The sequence below is a fragment of the Sminthopsis crassicaudata genome, chromosome 6, assembly GCF_048593235.1.
Source record: "Sminthopsis crassicaudata isolate SCR6 chromosome 6, ASM4859323v1, whole genome shotgun sequence".
In the NCBI taxonomy this organism is placed as follows: domain Eukaryota; kingdom Metazoa; phylum Chordata; class Mammalia; order Dasyuromorphia; family Dasyuridae; genus Sminthopsis; species Sminthopsis crassicaudata.
In genome coordinates, this window is record NC_133622.1 from 195,289,951 (window position 1) to 195,313,295 (window position 23,345).

The following is a 23,345-nucleotide window of genomic DNA, read 5'->3' on the forward strand; positions in this document are numbered from 1 at the left end:
GTGTTTAATCACCTTATGGCCAACCTTCTGAGGCTGAGGTTCTTCCCAACCTTACGGGCTAGCTCGGACAGAGCAGCACAGCCATGGCAGAAGAAGCTGTCAGGGAAGGCATGTGCTGGTGCCCTCTGACAAAGCTGGCCCCTTGCCATTCTAGGATAGAGAAGCGCTGGGCTTAAAGATGGAGGATCTGAGGAAGCCCAAAGCACTCCTCCACTTTGGTAAACATAGCCGAGCTCTGTGGTGCTGCTCTGTGACCACAGTATTTACAAATAACAAGCCATACCTCCAAGACGATGACAGTCCCAACCATCATTGAGTACATATCATACTGGGCTACTTGTTTGCTCAGTGACATACTCAGGGTCTTCAAAGCATTTAAATACTGCTTAAGAACTTTTCTGCCAAGGTTTAAAAGGACTTCTGAATTATTTCCCTCCAAGTAGAGCTTGATCCAATTCCCATGCAACTTCTCTGATACTTTAAACTGCTGATATCCAGGATCTAATATGAGAAGAAAAAAAAGTTTGAAAACAGCAAATTATAAGAAGAAAATTTGTCACTTATCTTCAAATTCTTATATCTGGCAAATGGAAGTCATTTTGAAAATTGATACTTTGTGTAGTTTAATGAAAACTGCTTTAAAAAAAAAAAGATAAAATAAAAATCTAAGACATTTCTGCAAAAAATAGCCAAAACTGGTACTTTTGTTTTTAATCATATCTGTTTTAATATTTTTGTTGTGAATGCTTTTCTAGACAATAAATATATATCTAAAAAGCCCTTAAATAGTAGAAACCTCCAAAGAATCTTAGAGGTGAAAGAAACCTTAGACTGGGTCATAGAATTCAATATCAATACTTTCCTACAACATCCTCAACAATTATTTATCCAGTCCCTTCAGGAGTACACCCAATGATAGGGAGCTCCGTAAAACCTAATGCTAATTAGAGATGCTAATCCAGATGCTAATGTGTGTTAATCTCAAAAAAAATAAACTGCACAAATTTGAGTAACTTCTGACTCTATAAAAAAGAGAGGAGGAAAAAGGAATATGGCACTTATTAAATACTTTTATAAATCTCTCATCTGATCTTCACAGCAACCCTGTATGGTAGATGCTATTATCCTCATTTTAGAATCATACTGTAAATTTATACTGCTTCTTATCTCCTTTTTGGTGGGTACCTTCTATAAACTTATTATTCAGAAGACAGGTTTCCATATGCTATAATAAGACTTTTTACACCTTTGGAAATTGAAAATATTTTAGTTTCTTTAGTGTAAAAAGAATGCTGATGCTCTACTAAGTACTACTGAACCTGATATGTTAACTTCTCTGAAAGCTGTCAAACTACTGGCTTATCTTAAGGTTGTAGTGACAAAAATTCAGATATTTTCCTCATGAAATATTGCCAAGTCATGTCTTTCCCTATCTTGTACTTGTACAGAAACTCTGAACCTAAACTGAGGATTTTACGTGGGATGCCATTAAATGTAATTCTATTCGCATCTGCCTATTATTTTGTTCTAATTTTTTAAGACCTTTCTGGTTCCTAATTCTGCCACTCCAAGGAGAAATCACATTTTAGATGGAAGGGAACTCAGGAGTCACTTAACCCAAATCCTGAAGTGCCAATTTCTTTTAAGACATTACTAACAACTGATTAATCAGCCTCCACTTGAACAATTCCATTATATTCCAAGACAGTCCAATTCCATGTTGGATATGTTTAATGGTTAGGAGTGAAATGACTGAAATAAAATCCCTTTGCTCTTAATTCTATCCACTAAGAAAAACCAGATCAACAACCCACCTTCTAGGCAAACCTTTCAAATATCTGAGCGCAATATCTATGTCAATCCTAAGTCTCTTTTTCTCAGTTAGATTTTTCCATTTTCTACAATGAATACTCATATGGCATAATTTCAAGTTCCTTTACCATCTTGATCTCACTGTTTGGGCCTGCTTCATTCTGTCTCATATTCCTAAAATATGACAACAAACCTGAACACCATGCTTCAGCTGTAGTCTTACAAAGACAATGACCAATTACCTCCCCTGTGATGGACATGATACTTTTAATTAACGTGGCCTAATTTCTTAGGAGGTATCGGAAATACAATGATTCATATTTATCTTCTGGTTCATCCAATAAAAATATCAGCTCTTTTTCACATCAACTGGTACCTAATCATATCTTGCCAACCTTGTACTTATGTGTTTACTAATATGTACTCAAGTATATTTGAATTTATCAGATACACGGATAATTTCAATGACCTATGATTTCATTAGTATATGTACTCCTATAAGTATAAAGATAGAGTTGCTACTCATCCATGACTCAGTATGTCCTCAAGAGTTACTATGGCTAAAAATTTCATCACTTTTCAGCCAACCTACAGAAATTCCACTTTCGACTTAGCTAGCCTGTCACATGGGGGCCAGGCTCCAGAGCTCTCAAGGCAAAACTTGTGCTCTAATACTTCAAGAACTGGGGATACTTATCTATTCAGGGTGTCCCCAAAATCTTAGTGAAGTTTTAGGTTTTAATAATCTAAAATTACACTAAGTCATAGGAACTTTAGGCTCATTTTTGCAGGAAGCAAAGGAGCAGATCTAATCTCAAGGACTATGGACTAAAGTAGTATGTATTAACCTTAAATGTGTCTCAGAATAACTATGGCCTTTTCCTTTAGACTTTTGAGTCCGTATCAGTCCCAGTGTTTTAAAACAAATCTGTTATAGCTAGCAAAAAATACCATATTTAGCAATATTGATAATTTTTACCTTTAGAACCTCAATTATGTTTTTTTTTTTTAATTCTCTCTACTATCTTTTCATTTGTCGCTACTACAAGACTCAAATGGTTCTAGAAACTGAAAAACAAAAATGACTATAATATGGGAACGATCTTCTTTTCTCCCAAATGATTCATTCTTCTCTGCAGAGGGGTTTCCTTCCTCTCCATCTTTGTCATCCCCTCCCCAACTAACCTCTATTCCCTTTTCTCTTTCCTTTTCTTTACCTGGTACTCAACAGTAATAAAATTTAAAAATTGCTACACTATGCCTGACTCACTCTGACATTAGCAAACAACTTTAATAGACATATAAAAATTCATCTTCCCATCTTCCCTAAATACCCGCCAGCCAACTCACATTAAGTGCCATAAGTAAAAAAAAGGAGGCCTGGCAAAACCTCCCCAGAAGTAACCCTGATGGAGATAATCTCATGCACAAATTTTGCTGATGTGAGCATGGCGGTTTAACAAAAAGAAGGCAACAGCAGCATTTGTATACAGGAAAACAAATGACTGTGCCACTTCCTTTCTATTCCCCAGGCCTCATAAAAAAAATCATGTTAGGAAAAATGACTATGTGCTCAAAGGGAAGAACAGCTCCTAAGAGGAAAAGCCCGTGACTTGCCTTTCTCAAACATCGGCACATTCTCTTGCAGAAGTCTGCTGAGTTGAACTGAATTTAAGTGCAGAAACCTCAGCTGTTCTCTCATTGTTGCTCCTTCTACAACTGGAAATAGCAGGCTTCCCACACTATTTTTTGGAATTGGCAAACCAAGGCCCACTGCTAGCGTGGCAGCCAGGTCAGTCTGCTGGACGTGCTTTGGAGGTTGGAAGTTACCTGAAAACATGAGGAAAAAAAAAGCTTCTTACTTAAGGTAGTGTGAAATCAGAAAGTGAGCCCTAAATCCGAAACCCTAATCCCATCTCTTGTATTAATTAATTACATATATGTGGGCTCCTCCCTGAAGCTCTGGGCCATCAGGTACCAAACTGTAACAGAAAGGGACTGAGAGAGCAGATGTCTAACACACCTCTAAAACTCTACCAATTTAGGATCTTCTACAGCCTTCTAAAAGTAATCAATTTTCAAGCACATTTGCAAAGAAGAAAAAGAAAGACATCCCAAGTCTATTCCTCTAGAAAAGTGAAAGACCCAGGGTATAACCCATTGCACATTATTTTCACTTTTTCCAATAAATTAATTTAATTTGTTTTGCTATTTTTTTCTCTTTCTTTTTTTTCTTTAAAATATTATTTGTTTTATGGGTGGCTCTCTGGGAATGGAGAAGAGGAAGAATATTATGGGAAATTTGGGGATATAAAAAAGCCATCAATACAAATTAAAAAAAAATTTTTTTTAACCAATCATTTTACTAACTGAATATTAGTAGCTGCAACAATGCAAAATTCTACCCCCATCTAAGTTAGGACTTAGCTAACTAAACCTTGTATTCATCCTCTTTTTCCCCACCCGCAGGCATCAATTCTAACACAGTACACTGCACACAGTGAGTGCTTAATAAAGGTCTGTTGAATTGAATGGAGGCAAAATGATCTTACTTAATTCAGTTCAATTAACGTTTATTGAACACCCACTCAAATCCCTGCTCTGTGGTAGCAGAGGGATCAGGGAAGAATAAATGGGAGAGCAATTGAGCTAAGCCTTGAAAGGATTCTGAAAGGGTAGATGGGGAGGGAGACAAGGAGAATGAACTGCATAAATGGAAGGAAGAAACATATCAAGTGGAGACACTAGCTTTAAGGTTGAATATGTAAAGGAAAATAAAGTGAAAGAAGGCTGGAAATGGAAGGCTCAACATCCCTGGTTGCTTCAAATGATCATCTTCTCAAGGCATGATGATAATCAGAGTCAATGATTACAATCACAGTAAGTGGATCTTTTTATTCAATTCTAATATAATATATTCAACATCTTATTTAAATAAGGTTTCTTGGGGATTATTAGAACTGTAACTATTGTCTTCTCATCTACCTCTTTTTTAATGTTGATTTTCATTTTTGCTCTAAGTGGTCTAACTATACAATCCGATTCTGAAATGACTCCATCAGTAACCTGTTAATTCCCAAGATGAAATCAATTTTGTTTTTTGAAACAATGCTCAGTCTACCACATGCAGGACCTTCTAACTCTTTTTGTTAAGAAAATATTCACAACAAGCTCTTCCAAACCTTCCTATCCTATGCAGATTTTGTCCAAGTCTTTTTGTAAATCTGAGACTTTCCAGGTCACCTTTTAAACAGTCCTTGATAGTTTCTGTGCCAAAGGAATCTGACCATGTGAGAAGAAAGGAGAACCATATCTGTAGATGTCTTGAATGAAGTCCTTTTTGACATATGCAGGAAGAATTTCATCATTTGTTAGACATTTTTACTTCGTGGTTTTAAGTCTACTGCCATAGTTTCCAGAAGCACTGGACCTAGGGCACGTAGGAGGCAGAGAATGTGTCAAGGACACATATGAAAAGACATAAATTATTGTTATATCCCCAGCTGGACTCACTGTGTGTCCTTGGGAGGCAAGACGGATGTTAAACAATCTGTGCCAAGCTGGGAAAGTGCTTGTGCTTCTCAGAGAAGTAGACCCTCCCATCTTCATAGTCTTGTTCCCAAGGGAAAAGAATGCCATTTAGCTCTTCCCTGTGGGGAGTAGTCTTGAAGAGAGAAACCCAAAACTCTGAAAAATCCTTAAAAGAGAAAACCTTCTTCAACTCTGTCAATGAGGGCACTCCACCCCAAGCACAGTTTCATCTTTGTTATCGGGGTAGGGAAGGCTCAGTCCCTAAACCCATTTTATTCAATTCAAATTCTAACCCTAGCTGAAACCCAGCCAGGAGCCAACCTGGGACTCCACCCAGGAGCTCCTTCAGCTTGTAACCAAAACCCCCTATTATAAAAGAGCCAGACTGGAGCCCTCTCTTTGCAGAGGGTCTAAACATGCCAGCACCATGCCTGGCACCTCAAAGACTCTCTGCCCACTGGAATGTTTCCAGGGTCCTCCTCTCTTTATCATCACCTATTTCCTTAACTAGATTTTAACCTTACTTCCAATCCCCATAATAAACCTCTTTTATCAATCTAGAATTTTTGGATCTGTAAATTCCTTTACAGAGAACTGCTTGTGCCACCACTAGACCTCCTTGAGATTTGGGTACCCCAAAATCTAGACCTTATCAGTTTTATTTTTTCCCTGTTTTGCTGCACTGTTCCCCTCCCATGTTACTCCCCTTCCTGGTATCTCCTCTCTCTGTACTGCTATTATAAAAATGTTAACTTCTGTAAAGACTGGGAACCCTTTGGGTTCCATATGCATGTTCACTACTCTTGTAACAAACCTGTTTTTACCATAAATCTCCTGATGTTGTGATTGCCTTTTGACAGGATTCACTGCATCGCTGCTGCTATGTCACTATGTATCACATATAGAATACCTTCTTGATTGATATGTAGTGCTTGAGACCTAACTATGATTCAAGAGACAGAGTACTATAGAATCTGTTTCTGCAAATAACATTCATTCCTTTGAGCACCACAGAGCACTAAGTGTTCTCACCTTTCAACATGACCAACCTTCTCTGCTGTAATAGAGACAATGTTCTCCTCCCTTCTCCAGGCAGTTTCTCTTCATTCAGGAGACAAAGCCTTCTGAACTCTCTGTTGTCCAGTCTGACCCTGATCTGGGGCCTGGGCCCTTGGGGATGCTCCTTCCCCCTTTCGGGGCAGCCTGCCTCCCCTGTTGGGTTCCACTTTACTGCTGCACCCAGGCAGGCTCTGTGTGCTGGCTGAATGCTCTCGCATGCGGCACCTGTGAAGCAGCCAGCGTGATCATTGCTGCCTGCGTTCTTCACTCCTGACCTGAGGCCTACAAGCTCCTGTGGAGCACTCTGTATGGAAGAGTCCTTAGAGCTTGCTCCCTTTGATCTTCTTTTGCAATATCACGAACACCACCATTCTCTCTGAGAACCTGGTAATAATTCTTTCTTCACTGACAAAAAAGAACGTCCTCATGTCACTGAGGGTGAAATCAATGTGATTAAATTCTGTCTTGGTGTTTTTCCCGGAATGATTCTTTGAATGAATAAATTAAACAAATACTATTCAGGTGTCTGCTTGGTAAGGAGCCTTATGGTAGGTAATGAGGAAATGTAAGATCTAGTTCTTGTGCTCATGGAATGAAGTTTAGCAAGGAAATATGGCACAAAGCTAAATAACCACAGTAAAACTGTCTTAAAAATATAGAGCAGAATGTTTTTGTATGAGGTCTAAGCAATAAGATATCACTGCTACCTGAGGGAAGAACTTCTGGGGAAGGTAGCATATTAGTTAAGGTTTGGAGAGATAAGACAACAAAGCCTAAAGAAATCAAAGTAGAAAAGGACCCATATGTGCTGGAACTCTGTCTTCCCAGAAATCAGCTGGAGTCAGGATCACTAAACGTCTTTATTCTTGATCTTTTACAGTCAAGGTCAGGGGGTTAGGCCTAGCTACCTCACACACACCTTCCTTCCTCAAACGCCAGGAGAGACTGACTCAGCTTCTTCCTCTCAATTCCTCTTCCTCCTCCTACTCCTCCCACACACATCACTTCTCCCTCTTTGTCCCACCAATCAAGTCAGCACAGAATAGCTGGGGAGGGTCAACCTTCAAACAAGTTAATAGGGAACTGTCCAATTGGCAATTAGTCTCACGTGCTTCATTATCCAAGTGTATTGCTCCGTTCTACCCCTTTACACATATGTACCCCAAAAATTTTATAAAAATGGCCTTTTTATAGTGGCAAAGAACTGGAACCAAACTCATTTGGGAAATGTCTGAAAAGCTGTTATATAAATAAATTAATAGAAAACTATTGTGCTAAAGAAATGATGAAAGGAACAGTTTCTGAGAAATCTGGGAATATTTACATTAACTGATGGAGAATAAAGAGCAGAACAAGAGAATAATTTAAAGAACAAGCATATTTTAAAAACAAACTTTGAAAGACTTAAGAATCCTGATCAACACAATGATTAGCTATGATTCTATAGTACTAATGAAATAATCCACCCACCTCCTGTTTGAGAGATGATAGGATAAAGAACATGATACACACTGTGATTGTGCTTGGCTATGCAGTTATTAGAAAAGTTCTGCTTTTCTTTTCTTTGTTCAATTATGGTGGGACTGGCAGAAAGCAGAAAAATGGATTTTTGTTCATTGAAAAAAATTAACTTTTAAAAAATAGACAAAATAATTCAGCATGTGAGAAGTTGGAAGAAACTCCAGATACAGAGCAAGTGCGAGCAAAGACTATTATGTAGAAAAGTAGAGGACATATAAGAGGAATGGCAAATAACTGTTTGGATCCTAAGTAGTTGGCAGGTAATATAGTTAAAAAAAAAAAGCTATAAAGATGAGATGGTACTAGATAATTAAGATCTTAAATGCCTCTTCTCTTGCCTCAAATATAAAATGAGAGGATTGGACTAAGGTGACCTCTAAGGTCCCACTTTAGCTCAATTTAGTCCAAAATCTAGGCTTTGGCCTTTTTTTTTTTTTTCTTTTCATTTCTTCCCCCTCAACCATGTTTTTCACTCTATTTTCTCCTGCCCTCTTCAGACCTATTTTCACTAAGTATCAAAATACACTTTAATTTGGAGGATCTTTACAATTTAAGAATTTTTCTGCCATTTCATCCTCTGTAATGTATGCTGACACAAAAGCTACAATTGTCATTGTAGTCCTTGCCCACAGTAAGAACAGCAAGCCAATGTGAATAAGCACCCCACAAAATAATGTTTTTTATTGTTTGGGGAGCATGACAAAACCAATGCTATTGACTCCATCATTTGCCTCTCCAAGGTAAGTATGTGAACCATTGTTGTATTTAGCTGCAACTTTACAACTTCAGGTTTCACTTAGGAGAATATTAATATGCGTAATATATTAACCCGTTTGTCAGTAGGCAGAGATCTTATATATAAAATCTTAGTAGTTATTTTTATACATGGTATAAATACCATGTGTACCCAATAACAAAGAAAAACATCATCAAGTTTCAGAACTCAGTTCAAGGTCATGTCCAAACATAACTTATGAGAAACGAGCCCTTGGAGAGATGATTCTGTGACTCCCCAACTCAATTAACCCTAAAGGTTCTACTGACTCTGAGATCAAACACAAGCAACTCTGTTGAGCTATAAAAATTCTGTACAAGTTTCCCATACCAAAATAAAGCAAAATGAGTACATGATTTGGGCATAAAGGCTGATACCATAAGCAAATCAGGAAAGTAAGGGATAACTTACCTATCAGATCTTTGGAGAAGGAAGGAATTTATGACCAAAGAAGAACTAGAGAACATTATAAAAGGCAAAATGAACAATCAAAACAGACGCTTCTAATTACATCAAATTAAAAAGGTTTTGCACAAACAAAACCAAAAAAAAAAAAAAAAATTAAAAAGGAAGTACAAAACTGGGAAAAAAATTTATAGCCAATGTTTCTGATAAAGGTCTTATTTTTAAAATATATAAAGACTTGTGTCAAATTTATAAGAATACAAGTCATTCTGGTCAAAGAATATGAACAGATAATTTTTAGATGATGAAATTAAAGCCATCTACAGTCATATGAAAAAATGCTCTAAATCACTACTGATTAGAGAAATGCAAATTAAAACAACTCTGAAGATTGTTGACACCTCTCAGATTGACTAAGATGACAGGAAAAGATAGTGATAAATGTTGGAGGGGATGAAGGAAAAGGGACACTAATACTTTGTTGGTGGGGTTGTGAAATGATCCAAACATTTTGAAGAACAATTTGGAACTATGCCCCAAGGGCTATCTAACTGTGCTTACCTTTTGACCTAGTAATGTCACTCACTCCTGGGTCAGTATTCCAAAGGAATCATAAAGGAGGGGAAAGGACCCACATGTGCAAAAATGTTTATAGCATTTCTTTTCGTGGTAGCAACAAAATGGAACATAAATAGATACCCATCAAATGGGGAATGGCTGAACAAGTTGTGGTATATGAAGGTAATGGAATATTATTGTTTTATAAAAAAATAATGAACAAGCTGATTCTAGAAAGGCCTGAAAAGATTTACACAAACTGATGCTGAGTGAAACAACCAGAACCAGGAATACATTCTACATAGTAACAGCAAGATTGTGCGATGATCAATATGAAAGACTTGGTTCTTCTCAGTGGTTCAGTATTCAAGGCAATCTTTGGATAGAAAATGCTATCTGCCTCTGGAAAAAGAACTATGGAGATTGAATGTAAATTCAATCACCTCTTTTTTTCTGTTTTGTTTTTCTGTCCCATGTTTTTTCCTTTTGTTCTGTGTTTTCTCTCCCAACATGATTCATAAAGTAATGTATATTAAAAATAAATTAAATAATCAAAAAAAAAAAATCCTGAATAAGTTGGTTCCAGCCTTCTTTCTAGCTTCGCTAAATATTATTCTACCTTCTAAACTTAGCAATTGATCTAAACTAGTTTTCTCTCCATTCCTCACGGGGGAGGGGGGAGGTACTCCATCTCTTATCTGCATGCCTTTGCATCAGCCATCACACAAGCCAAGAAGTACTCCTTCCTCACCTTGGCTGCAGAGTACATCTTTTTCTTTAGGATATAGCTAAAACATTATTCTTCTACATGAACCTTTTCCTGGCCCCCACTCCCATAACTATTCGTATCCTCTTTTATACTTAACTCTTCTGTATATAATTGTATTTATCAACTTTATATGGATGCTGTTGAAAAGATTAAGACTGATTCTACACCATTTTCTTATTAATTGTACTTTCAATTCATTTATTTTGTCCTATAATTGCTTAAATCATGGCTCTTTGTCTCTGAACTTAATACAAATGGCCTGTCATGGCTAAAGGTTAAAAATCCATTTCTCCTTTAACTGATCCTTGAGAATACATGTGAAAAGAAAGGGAGTCAGACCTAATATCTTTATTCCACACCAAGCTATGTGTGGGCCACTATTTCACACCTCAAATCAAACAAAAAAGCATTTCTTTCTCTGATGAGAGAAGACAGGTCATTGCTTATTATACCCTATTACAACTTCCAAGCAATCATGTAGTTCCCTGCACCTCAGCTCTTAGACCAATTATGTAGTCCTTAATCTGATGATGTTATCTTGCTCTGTTCTTTGTTTTGTACTTCCCAAAACTTAGATAAAGAAAACTGTTCTTTTGCTAGGGAGGCAAGCCAATGACCTGTTTATTGATAGGTAGCATGCCTCTGCTAATAAATGTTATCTTGCGCAGACATCTACCTCAGTTTACCCTTCTGTTAAAATTCAAACAAGACACTATATATATTTTATGTGTGTATATTATATTTCCTGTATATTGTAGGCTCCTTATCAAGCCATTCTCCAATTGATAAATGGTCAAAGGATATGAACAATTTTCAGATAATGAAATTGAAACTATTTCTACTCATATAAAAAGGTGCTCCAAATCACTATTGATCAGAGAAAAGCAAATTAAGACAACTCTGAGATACCACTACACACCTATCAGATTGGCTAAAATGACAGGAAAAGATAATGATGAATGTTGGAAGGGATGTGGGAAAACTGGGACACTGACACATTGTTGGTGTACCTGTGAACAGATCCAGCCATTCTGGAGAGCAATTTGGAACTATGCCCAAAGAGTTATCAAACTGTGCATACCCTTTGAACCAGCAGTGCTACTATTGGGCTTATATTCCAAAGAAAGGAAAAGGACCTATATGTGCAAGAATGTTTGTGGCAGCCCTCTTTGTAGTGGCCAGAAAATGGAAATTGAGTGGATGCTCCTCAATTGGAGAATGGCTAAATAAGTTGTGGTATATGAATGTTATGGAATAGTATTGTTCTGTAAGAAATGACCAGCAGGATGATTTCAGAAAGGCCTGAAGAGATGTACATGAACTGATGCTGAGTGAAATGAGCAGGACCAGAGGATCATTATATACTTCAACAACAAGAATATATGAGGATCAATTCTGATGGAAGTGGCTGTCTTCGGCAATGAGAGGATCCAATTTAGTTCCAATTGATCAGTAATAAACAGAACCAGCTACACCCAGTGAAAGAACACTAGGAAATAAATAAGGACCACAATATAGCATTTGCATTCTTTCTGTTACTGTTTGCTTGCATTTTTGGTTTCCTTCTCAGGTTATTTTTACCTTATGTCTAAGTCCAATTTTTCTTGTGCAACAAAATAACTAGGGATATGTATACATATATTGTATTTAACATATACTTTAACATATTTAACATGTATTGGTTTACTTGCCATCTGGGGGAGGGGATGGGGGAAGGAGGGGAAAAGTTGGAAGAGAAGCTTTTGCAAGAGTCAATGCTGAAAAATTACTCATGCATATGTTCTGTCAATAAAAAGCTATTTAAAAAAAAAAAAGAATGCAGGCTTTTTGTGAGAAGGGATAGCTTCATTTTTGTATTTGTATCCCCAGGCCCTAGCATACAATAGGCACTTCAGAAATACTTGCTGAGTGAGTATATTTTCACATATGGCCAATGTATTGAATTGTTTTGCCTATCTCATTTTTTTATGAGGGAGAAGGTGGGTTGAGGGAACCACTGGGAAGTAATGTGATGTTTTTTAAAAAGCATCAATAAAATATGTGGAAAAAAAAAGAAATCTTTAGTGCTCACCACATGCTTTCCCATGACAGTCACTGCGGCAGTGAGAGGCGCAGTAGAGGACTACTCTGTAGTCTTCACTTCACAGTCTGCTAAGGCCAAAGACTTCCCATTCCCCAATAGTGAAGCTATTGGCTTCTGGATGTCTCTGTTGGGGGGGCTGACCCACCGTCAGTAGGCAGTCTGCTGCCAGGACCACAATTCAACCCTTCTTGTCTTAGCAAAGCTTGCAGGATACATCTCTGCCAGCTCAGATTCCCCTCCATGCCAAAGTGAGGCGTCAGAGAGAACTTTCTGCAGAGGAATTCTTCTTTACTAATCACATAATCCAAAATTTAAACCAATTTCTAAAATAAATCTTTCTCATCTTTCCATCAACAGTAAGAGAAAAATCATTTTATCACAAGCAACTGGTGCTGATTTTTTTTTTTCTAATCCCATATCTCCTTTGTCTGAAGGTTCAGACAACTCTTAGTCTTAACTTTAAAAAAAAATTCTCACCCTCCTCACAGGGTGTTACTTTACCTACAACCTCTCTTAATTAGGTGAGTCATATCCCTGCTAAGACCACAGCTGGAGAATAAATTGGAATATAAACTCTCTAAGAACCCTCCAGGAGAAGGAAGGTGTCTGTCTGCAACCAATCCTCACCGACTAGGAGACTACAAAGGACTCCTACATTCAAGCGAGTCCTCGGGGGCCGCCTGTGATCTCTGGTGACCTAGTTAGGGCCAGCTAACGTGATTTTTAAAAATTCAGCTTTAGAAGATGAAAACTTTCTCATAAAATGAAATATTCCTTTCTCCTTCTAATCTAAATAAGCTGCTTAGAAATCCTCAGTCTCCTGCAGTACATATGAATAACTCCCACTACTTCAATGGATCAGTGCCCGCAGAGATGGGACAGCTCCTTCTGACGGGGCTGATCACCACCCCACCAGGAGGGCCTCGGCTGGGCAATGCTCGTCTGCATTTATTGCCAGATGTTGTGGCAATCATTTTCAGATTTTACAACTGGGCTTCACAGACTCACCGATCAAGAGCAAGCAAGGTTCACAGCCCTAGACCAACCTCCTCAATTTTACAGGCCCACAGAAACCAAGTGTCTGGATCAGTGAGCCAGCTAGAATCTGAGGGGGGACTGGAACCCAGAGTCACAGGCTCCTGACCCAGGGTTCTTCCCACAGAAGTATTTCTGGTATGAGACACAAACTTCAAAAGTGGGCAAGCAATTTCAAGCCCTAATCCTAAGGGCCAAACTGCCCAGAAACTCAGTTCAGCAAGAATTTAACTTGGGGACAGCACTGTAGAAACCACTTAAGGAGACACAATGTTCAGATAAGGATCATCTCCATTTTCATGTAGCTTACATTAAATATACAAAGACCTTTGCTGCAGACGCATGTTAAGTGAATGAGAGGCCCAACAAAGACGTAGGTGAGGGTCAAGGCAGGTAAAAAGCAACAGTGAGGAGAAAAAGCACCTGAGTTGGATCAAGGATTCCACATGTAAGCCTGAGGGGTGAGGGGCAAACAGAACTTGTAAGGACAGTAAATATCTATTTTGTCTGGGGGAACAGGAAGAAAAAAGGTAGTGGAGAGGGTAGGAAGACTCCATATTGTTAAGAGCCTAGAATGCCAGGCTAAAGTCTCCCTAGCAAGCAACAAGGAACTGCTAAAGGGTATGGAGAATAGTACCCACATAATCATGTCTATGCATACAGAACAGGAATCAATCAAGGAGAAAGATGACTGCAGCAGTCCATGCTATAGAGGGTGATGGTACTGGACAGAAGTCAAGAGATGGCAGAGACAAAATGGTTAACCCTTTTAAGAAAATTTTCTTGAAAAACAGAGACTATAGTACAAACCATGAATATAAATGCAGTACTATAAATTTAACCAAAAATAAAAAAACTTCAAAAGTCATACCGCTTTTCCTTTGAAATGCAGAGCTGATCAAGACCAGAGGTGTGCTCACTTCCTCTACTGAAGAGGCTCCATGGCCTCCTGTTTCAGACATCCCATGATCTCCACAAAGGACCAATAAATGGGGCAAAGAAGCCTCTCTCTCCTACAATTAAAAGGATAAACTTCTCAACTGCATTACAAATTGAAGGGCTGTCATAAGCTCTAGAGTCCTTGGGGTGCTTTCCAGCACTGTAACATACATGAAACACTGGGACAGGAGATGGATGAGGTTCAGGAACTAAAGGAATCTGGCTGGACTAGCTCCTGAAGGTCCTAAAGCATTCGTATCATTCATAGTTAGAGTTCAACTCTGATCTTCATCAGCCCTATAAAGCTCCTGATTAACAGTTGCTGAAACACTATAGAAGAGTCATGATTATGAGAAAATATGTCCTAGGTGGATTGATGATTCCATAGGAGTAATGGAAGAACTAAGAAATAGGAAAGCAGTAACTTATAACATGGGCATCGGTGTGGAAAAGGCAGTATTCCTAAATAGGCATAGAAGAGCAGTCTGGTGGCCATTATGTATTAACGAAGTAAGGAGTGGCCATGTTATGGGGCTTCTCTGTATTGGGGGAAAACATTCTCTCACATATGCAAAGCTGACCTCATGACTTCACTGAAAATATCTTTCATCTCCCCTACTAAAACAAATTTACTCATAAAATGTTTTGCGGCTTCAATATACAGAGATTCTAATCGCAATGAACTCTAATGAGATTTATGGTTTGAACTCCCAAATTCATCTCTAAATGAATCAAAAGTATGCCCAGAAATCAGACATAATTAAGATTATGATAAGTTTCCATGTTAATATAATACAGATGCTTCTAAAAAGGTCTTTAAAATAAAAGCACTTGTGGAAGAAAAACAACCCTTATGATTCCACAGCACTCATAATACATTAGGAAAGCTTGAGGGCAAGGTCCAATGTCAAGGAAATAAGACTGTAAGTAATCTCAGATGACTGGAAAGTCTTAATTCATGCCAACCCTTTGCCAAATGGTTTTTGAACACCTATGATGTTCAAGGCACAAATTCTCCCTGAAAAAATAAGCTTTAGAAATATTAATGTTTACCTAAAAGAGGATAGGCAAAAAAAGTAAAAGTAGAGATTTCTTATTTGTTCTCTTTCTTTTAAAAAACAAACAGTAATTGAAAAAAATCTACTGCACCAGAGTATTGCCCCCAAAGTAGCTTACCTTGGACAACAACGAAATATGGATCTTCTTTAGGATGTAATCCATCTCTTTAAGTTTTGGTCCTACCAAAGGGCTATGTGGTCCAGTCACATGACCAATATGATCCAATCCTAAGTAGTGAAGAATTAGCATATCCCAGTCTTCCCTTTTTAATACATTATCCAAATGCCTTGTAATATTATCATCAACCTTTAGAAGGAAGGAAAAAAAAACCTTTAGAAGCTTATCTCATTTTCCTTTTCCTTTTCCTTTTCCCCAGTGGGTGAAAAAATGAAATAATGGGCTGAATTATACAGCTAAAGCAGGCTTTTCTCTTCTAATACAATAAAATAACACCACTGTAATATATTAGGCCAAAAGAATGATAAACTTCCAAGTCTTTGTAGCTTTTAAATTTCAAGTGACATGGTTTGCTCATGAAAGCCAAGAGTAACACCAGTCTTATCAATGCCAACAATGTTCAGGTGATGCTCTAGGACTATAAATAATGAGAATCACGACTGCCAAAAAAAAATCAAAACTGTGAATGACCCAAAGGGCAACAAAAAATACAGAGAGGATAAAAATAAGCAAGCTGTGTGCAGTCTGCTATTGGCAATGGTTCACATACAAGAAGTTATATAAAAAAGGATGACCAGAAAAGTAAGTGGGTTGGTCATCTGGTGAGACCCAAGGATGGACAGTATGAGGTTTGTGCTGGGAGATGTGGCCAGTCATTTATGACCCATGGAATCTGAGGTTAGTCACTATGCCCCTCTTGGGGCCCCAATAGACTCAATGATTTCTAAGAACACTTCCTAGCTCTCAATTTATTTTTCCAAAACCAAAAGAAACTTTTTTTTTTCCTTTTTGACCTGATTTTTCTTGTGCAGCATGATAAATGTGGAAATATGTTTAGAAGAATTGCACGTGTTTAACTTATACTAGATTATTTGTTATTTAAGGGAGAGGGGAGGTGAGGAGGGAGAAAGAAAAATTTGGAACACAATGTTTGCAAGAGTGACTGTTGAAAACCATCTCTACATATATTTTGAAAAATAAAAAAACTATTATAAAAAAAAGAGAGAGAGAAATATCTTCAGTGAACTTTGTATAACATATTTATGAGTAAGAATTGCACTAAGAGGAAGGTATAGTTGCAACCTGAACCACGGAAAGGAATAATCTTTCCAAAAAGACCCCAGCTCCTTCAAGGCAGAAAATGCCAGTAGAGAGCCAGAATCGAAAATGCCAGAATCGAGAAAGAGCTATCAATCTGTCAATCCTTTCCGTGTCTGGGCCAGGTGAGGTTTCCCGTGTTGAAAATGAAAGCAAAACCATCAGTGCAATGAAGGCTTTTCCTCAAAAATCAATGCAATAATTTTATGAGGAGGAATTACAGCCAAGATGGGCAGTTAGTATTCAGCAAACCTGACCAAGAGTCAAGAACATCTGAGTTTGAACTCTGAGCAAGTCACTTAGCTTCTCACAGTCTTAATTCCTTCATCTAGAAAAATGGGGATATTACAAGGATCAAAGGAAATAACATATAAAGTTCTCTGCAAATCTGAAAGTATTATAAAAAATTATTATAATTATCATTAATTTCATAGGATATAAGGCAAAAAATAAATAGTTCCCAAATTGTTAATTATATAGAGGAAGGGAACAATGATTTATTATTATTAGTGGTGATGATGGTAAAAATAACACTAGTATTAACATAACACCTACCAGGCACTGTGTTGTGAACTTTTTCACATTGCACCTACTATGTACCAGGCACTGTGCTGAGGACTTTATAAATATTATCTTATTTGATTCTCACAACAATCCTAGGAGGTGGATGCTATTATTATTGTCCCAATTTTACAGATGAGGAAACTGAGGCAGATAGACGCCTAAGTATCTTGCACAGGTCACACAGCTAGTAAATGACTAAGACTGTCTGTTGTCTAAGGATCCACATAGCTAATTCAGAGGCTCACCAGTAAGCTAGTCATTGACTAACAGTTTTTGGCCAAGGAAAACATTCATTAAGTTGTAAAGATCTTGAGAAATCTACTTGAGTGTAAGGAGTGCAAACAATGAAGAAACCACAGGTACTTAACATACTGAAGTATCCTAACTTACTTTACCAAATCACTCACCTCTCTAAAATCTGACACAAAAAAGGAGGTTGTTCCATCATACTCTACAAAATGCTTTGGGAATAACTTAATCCATGTATCATCTCCATAAAAGATGATTCTTTTCCCAGCGGTTTTTGCTTGCCCAATGAGGTTGTCTTCCAGCAATATAGGAGAATTAAAGTTCATAACGGCATCAATAAAGCCAGGGATGCTTCCTGTCATTAGAGCCTGTGTGGGAGGAAACATTGACAAATGAGCTCATAAATCCATGGACTCTCAGACAGATAGTATTAGGTAACACTTCTAAAACAACTGAAGGTTCAGTCATCTTTTTTCACAACCGCCTTGAGAGGTGGGTGGGAAAATATTCTCATTTTACAGATGAGGAAAATGAGGTCCCAAGAAGTTAACTGACCAATGATTTTTATAATATTCATCATATTGATGACCACACACACAAAAAAAGACTACCCTTCCCAAAGAGGTAACTAAGTTTCAGAGTGGGGACATGCTTTGCCAAAAGTTCCACAGTTAAGTCATGGGCCTGGGAGCTTTGCCCTGCCTCCCATGCCATCCTTTTCTGCTTTCTTGTGCAGGTCCCCAAGGACAGCACAGTCAAAGAGCCTGTCAGGCCAGATACACATATAGAGCAGACTTTCTCTTGTGGGCAACAGCTCTCCATCCAAGAGATACAAGCAACAGTCACCTGGGAGAGAAGCCCTTGTGATAATTAGAGTGGCCCACAGGATCAGAACTGGAGGGAGAGCCGTATGCTTAAGCTCCCAGGGCTGCGGGATCTCCACATTTCATCTAAATGTATCTAGCTAGACAACAGTGTGCTGGAGAAGTGGGAAACCAGTGGTACAGATTGCTGCCCAGGCTGTCCCAACCACTCTGTCAGTTTTCTAGACTTGGGAAAAAAACAATTATAGGGGAAGCCTCAAGGAGGAGGGTTGGGGCTGGCAGAGAGTAAGTATTTAAAAACAAATAGTACCTCTCTGGGATACAGGCTCAGTAGTGGCAATGCTGGATCAAAAGATTTACACAGCTTTATAGTCCTTTGGGCATAGTTCCAAATTGATTTCCAGGATGGCTGGATCTGTCCCAACTCCACCAAAATGCATTAATGTTCCTATTTTTCCACATCCCCTCTAACATTTATCATTTTTCCTTTTTTGTCATATTAGGCAATCTAATGGTTATGAAGTGCTACCTCAGAGTTGTTTTAATTTCTCTAATCAGTAGTGATTTAAATTATTTTTTCATGATTAAGTTTCTTCATCTGAAAACTGACTACTCATATCCTTTGGGGAATGACTTTAGTATTTTTGAGCCAGTTTAGTAAATTTGAGCCAGTTCTCTAAATATTTGAGAAATGAAGCCTTTACCTTTACCTTGCTGTAAATTCCTGCCACCCTTCCCCCCATTTTCTGCTTTCCTTCTAATTTTGGTTGCAAATGGTTTTGTTACTATTTTCTTTTTCTTTTTTTGTTTTCTTGCAAAAAATGACTAACATGAAAAATATGAAAATATGATTGCATATGTACTACCTATACTGGTATATTTACTTACTGTCTCAGGGTGGGAAAAGAATAAGAAGGAAGGAATAGAGTTTGAAACACAAAGGTTACAAAAAAACCAAATGTTAAAAATTGTTTTTACATGTAATTAGAGAAAAATATTATTTAAAAAATAAAACATTTTAAAATGCTTCAATAAGTTAAACACACACACACACACACACCACAAAGCAGATTGTTTTAAAGTGAGACTTATTTTTGCCCTAGAAATACTTGACCAAGTACTTGATCAAGGCCTAATCATATGATTCAAGAACTACCACTGGTTCCTTACTGATGGCCCAGCCCTCTAATCTTTCCATGATTAGGGGACACCATCTTATTTTTCCAGTCAGCATAACACCTTCAACTATGTACTCAACAATCTACACCAAGCTTTCTTAATCTGGTCCAAGCTTTCTTAATCTGGTTCCCATGAACTTATATTTTACATAACTATATTTTAACACATAGATTTCCTCTATAATCCTATATCTTTTATTTTATACATTTAAAAACATAATTCCAAGAAGGGTTCCTAGGCTTTCCAAGCCTAACTACCCAAGGGTACCCATGAACTCAAAATTTTAAAGACTCTCCTGCTCTAGATAAATATTCTACTCTCCGATTCACATCTCTGTCTCTGCTAATGACATTCAGCATAGTTATATTCTTATACACTTTCTCTCTCTTTCCCCCACCTCAGTCCTTTATCTGATGAGTTCCTACCCATCATTTAAATCTTAACTCAAAAGCCATTTTCCACTGAGAGCTTTTCCTGATTTATCCTTTAATGACCTCATCATCCCAGGCTTCTTCATGTAAGCACTCCATTTTGAGGCTCTTTGATATACTCATAATAGATTATTATATATCATAGCTCTGTATATATCTTCTCCCCCTACCAGAATATAATCTGAGGACAGAAAATATATTAACAATATTAATATTATTAATTAATAATAGTATTAATTATAATAAAAATATCAATATAAAGCTCCCTTTGAAGGGCTTAATGTACCACTCTAACCACAGAAAGCATTTAAACATTTGTTTGCTGCACTAAATTAAAGAACTGAGATTTACAGAAATTATTAAAAAGTCATAAAAACAAATCACAACTACAAACCTCTAAAATTATATAAAACATCTGTAAGTACTCTAAGTCAGAGTTATAGAGTATTAGGAATGAGAGGAAGTTTAGAAACTATCTAGTGTTGCCATCTTATTTTACTATACATATTTTTTAAAAAGTAACTCAGAAGAAGTGGAGATAATTCATTGTTGAAAGTTCTAATGGCAAAGAGAACTAGAATTCAAATCTTCTAATGCCTAATCCATTGTTATTTCTACTAAACCATGTTGGTTCCCTTTAAAAGACCTATAAAATATTTACAAAGTGCACTGTTGATATCCAATTATACTCAGGCCTCAAAAGTATTATCAAAGCATATGCCCAGTACATAATGTAGTTGTCATAGATTTGAACTAAAAAGAATATGCTAGATAAAAATCAACACTGAATATTTAAATTATTTTGCTTAACATTCTAAGGAATTTGAGGAGCTGATCTGGAAGGCCTATAATTTCTTTTAAAACGCTGTCCAGAGAAGTCCTGCTATCTCAATAAATCCCTTGTAGCAAAGAACGGGATTCAAAATGATCTAACTGATCTTTCTTTTAAAAAAAACCACAAAACCTGTTCCTATCCAAAGAGAATCCAAAAGAATCTTTGCTTTGGAAATTGCAAAGTGTTTTATGAGGCATCCCAAAAGTCTTAGTATAATTTTAAGCTGTAATAGCTACATAAATGCTGAGGGTTATAAGGGCTTCGAGAACAACATTGCTGACGTCTGACCCTCCTTCCATATTTGTAAAACTAAGTTGGGACCAGATAGTCTCTAAAGTCCCGCCAGGCTGATAGGTAACGAGGGCTTTCTCTTTCCTCTTACTCAGCCAAACAACTAGTCTTCATTAAGTACTTGCCATGGGCCAGGAACTGTGACCTCAAGAAATATACCTTTTAAGGGGCAACTAGCTGGCAGAGCAGACAGAACCCCAGCGCTAGCATCAGGGACCTAAGCTCAAACCCGCCTCAGATACCGGATCCTTACTAGATGCATGAACCAAGGCGAGTCACCTCACCCCAATTGCCTCACAAAAAAATAACAAATACCCTGCAGCAAAGGAGATCACACTAACACGAGTGGGTGTGTACGAGATGCAGACAAATAAGAGAAAAGATGACATCAAAGGAGAGGCAGCAGAAGCTGGGAGGGCAGAAAAAGGAAGGTGGCGCTGAGGCTAGGTGTCGAGCCTGTCCTTGGTGCTGACAGAGTGAGAACGTTCAGCCAGAGCAAAACGGAACCCAGCAAGAAAGGCAGACACCCACAAAAGGGGAGGAAAGATCATGGAAAGCCTGGACAGCAAAAAATTCAGAAGGCATTACCTCCCAAATAAGGAGAAACAGCCTGGAGAAAGAAGAGCATCGGGGCAGCTAGGTGGTGCAGTGGATAGAGCACCAGCCCTGAATTCAGGAGGACCCGAGTTCAAATTTAGTCTCAGACACTTAACACTTCCTAGCTGTGTGACCCTGGACAAGTTACTTAACCCCAGCCGCAGGGGAAAAAAAAAAAAAAAAAGAAAGAAGAGCATCATCCTATTTCTGCAGAGAAGACAATAGTTTGGGGAAAAGGGTAAAGATACTTCTTAGTGATCAGTTACAAGAAATGCTATGAATAGAAAATCTTATTTTAAAAGAAGTCTCAGAGGAAAAGAGATAGGCATCAAGTAGGAACATAAACATGAACATACATTCACAGCCAAATAACCCTTATTCTTAACATTCTGTCCCAATGGTCTTAAGAGTATTTTCTTCTCTAGGTTCTAGTTAACATGCAAAAATAAAGCACTCTACAAAATTTAAGCTCTATATAAGTACCCCCTAGTATCATCAACATTCTTTTTAACCCAGCAAAAATCCTGAAGACTACTTTATAAGCATCATACAAATAAATGTTAGCTATTGTTATCTCTTCAGCTGTTTTTGTCTCAACTAAATTTCAACAAGAAAGTAGCTTTTTCTCACAAAAGTAGCAGAGTTTGCTGAAAGTAGTTGTACCCAATGCTTTCATTTCTCAACTATCTACTTGCTCTATTGAAACTTTTCTATTTAAGGTCACCAACAATCTCCTTGTGGTCAAACATTATAACATCTGCCCAGCTGGAGGCTTTCTAGACTTCTCTGCTGTTTTCACCCAGCAGACCAGCTGAATATTCATAATGAATATTCCCTCCTTCCATGGCTTCACCAAGGAGACACTCCAGTTATCTTGCTAACTATTCTTTAAGTGCTTTACAAGATTCAGTTGCTGATACTTGTAGGATTTCTTGAAAAATATCCATCTACTACAATCCCTTACTTTTACACATGAAGAAATGGAGGTATCAAGAGGTTAAATATTTATCCAAAGATTGAAAACATTCCAAACGGGCAACATTTACTAAACAGAGCTGGGATTCTGCATCATCTTCAAATTCTAAATCTTTAGCTTTTCCCATTGTAGCTACATTGCTTTTTCACTCCCTTCTCTGTGTCTCTCTCTGTAAGCTCCTTCCTTTCTATAATTTCTAAATCTACCTCTCCAGATGTTGAGCTCAAATCTCACCGCCAGCTGCCTATATGTCACAGGGGCCAACCATACTTCAAAATCAAAATGTACCAAGCAGAGCTTTTTTTTCTTCTTGCTCCCAAGCATGGCCCTCCTTCTGGCTCTTTCTATTTGATTTCTATTCTGTTGCTCCATTAGACTCGTCTCCCAAATCTGAAACCCTGGGATGACTCTTTCCTCACCATTCCCAGACTCCCAAGATCTGTTCATCTCACAACTTCTCCATCCATTCCTTTTTCTGTTCCCAAGGTCATTTTGATCAGTCAGAAACACCTGGTTCAACTGCCAGGCTGCCTAACTCTGGCAAAGTCCTCTAACTTGGCAGTGCCAAGTGCGCATCT

At 37.8% G+C, this 23,345-nt stretch overlaps 1 protein-coding gene across 9 annotated transcripts in view; it reads right to left on the reverse strand.

The window, feature by feature from the left end:
• Nucleotides 1–23,345, reverse strand: part of PIGG (phosphatidylinositol glycan anchor biosynthesis class G (EMM blood group)) — a 77,618-nt gene that overhangs the window by 49,152 nt on the left and 5,121 nt on the right. For all 9 annotated transcript variants that reach the window (XR_012483328.1, XR_012483329.1, XM_074274477.1 and 6 more), the window contains exons 3-7: nt 17,793–18,002; nt 15,664–15,852; nt 14,420–14,561; nt 3,430–3,642; nt 284–501 (exon numbers count right to left, since the gene is read on the reverse strand). Coding sequence is in view for 7 of the 9 variants with exons in the window: in XM_074274477.1 (XP_074130578.1) it covers nt 284–501; nt 3,430–3,642; nt 14,420–14,561; nt 15,664–15,852; nt 17,793–18,002 (972 nt within the window). In the remaining 2 variants the exon portion in view is untranslated. The remainder of the gene's footprint in view (nt 1–283; nt 502–3,429; nt 3,643–14,419; nt 14,562–15,663; nt 15,853–17,792; nt 18,003–23,345) is intronic.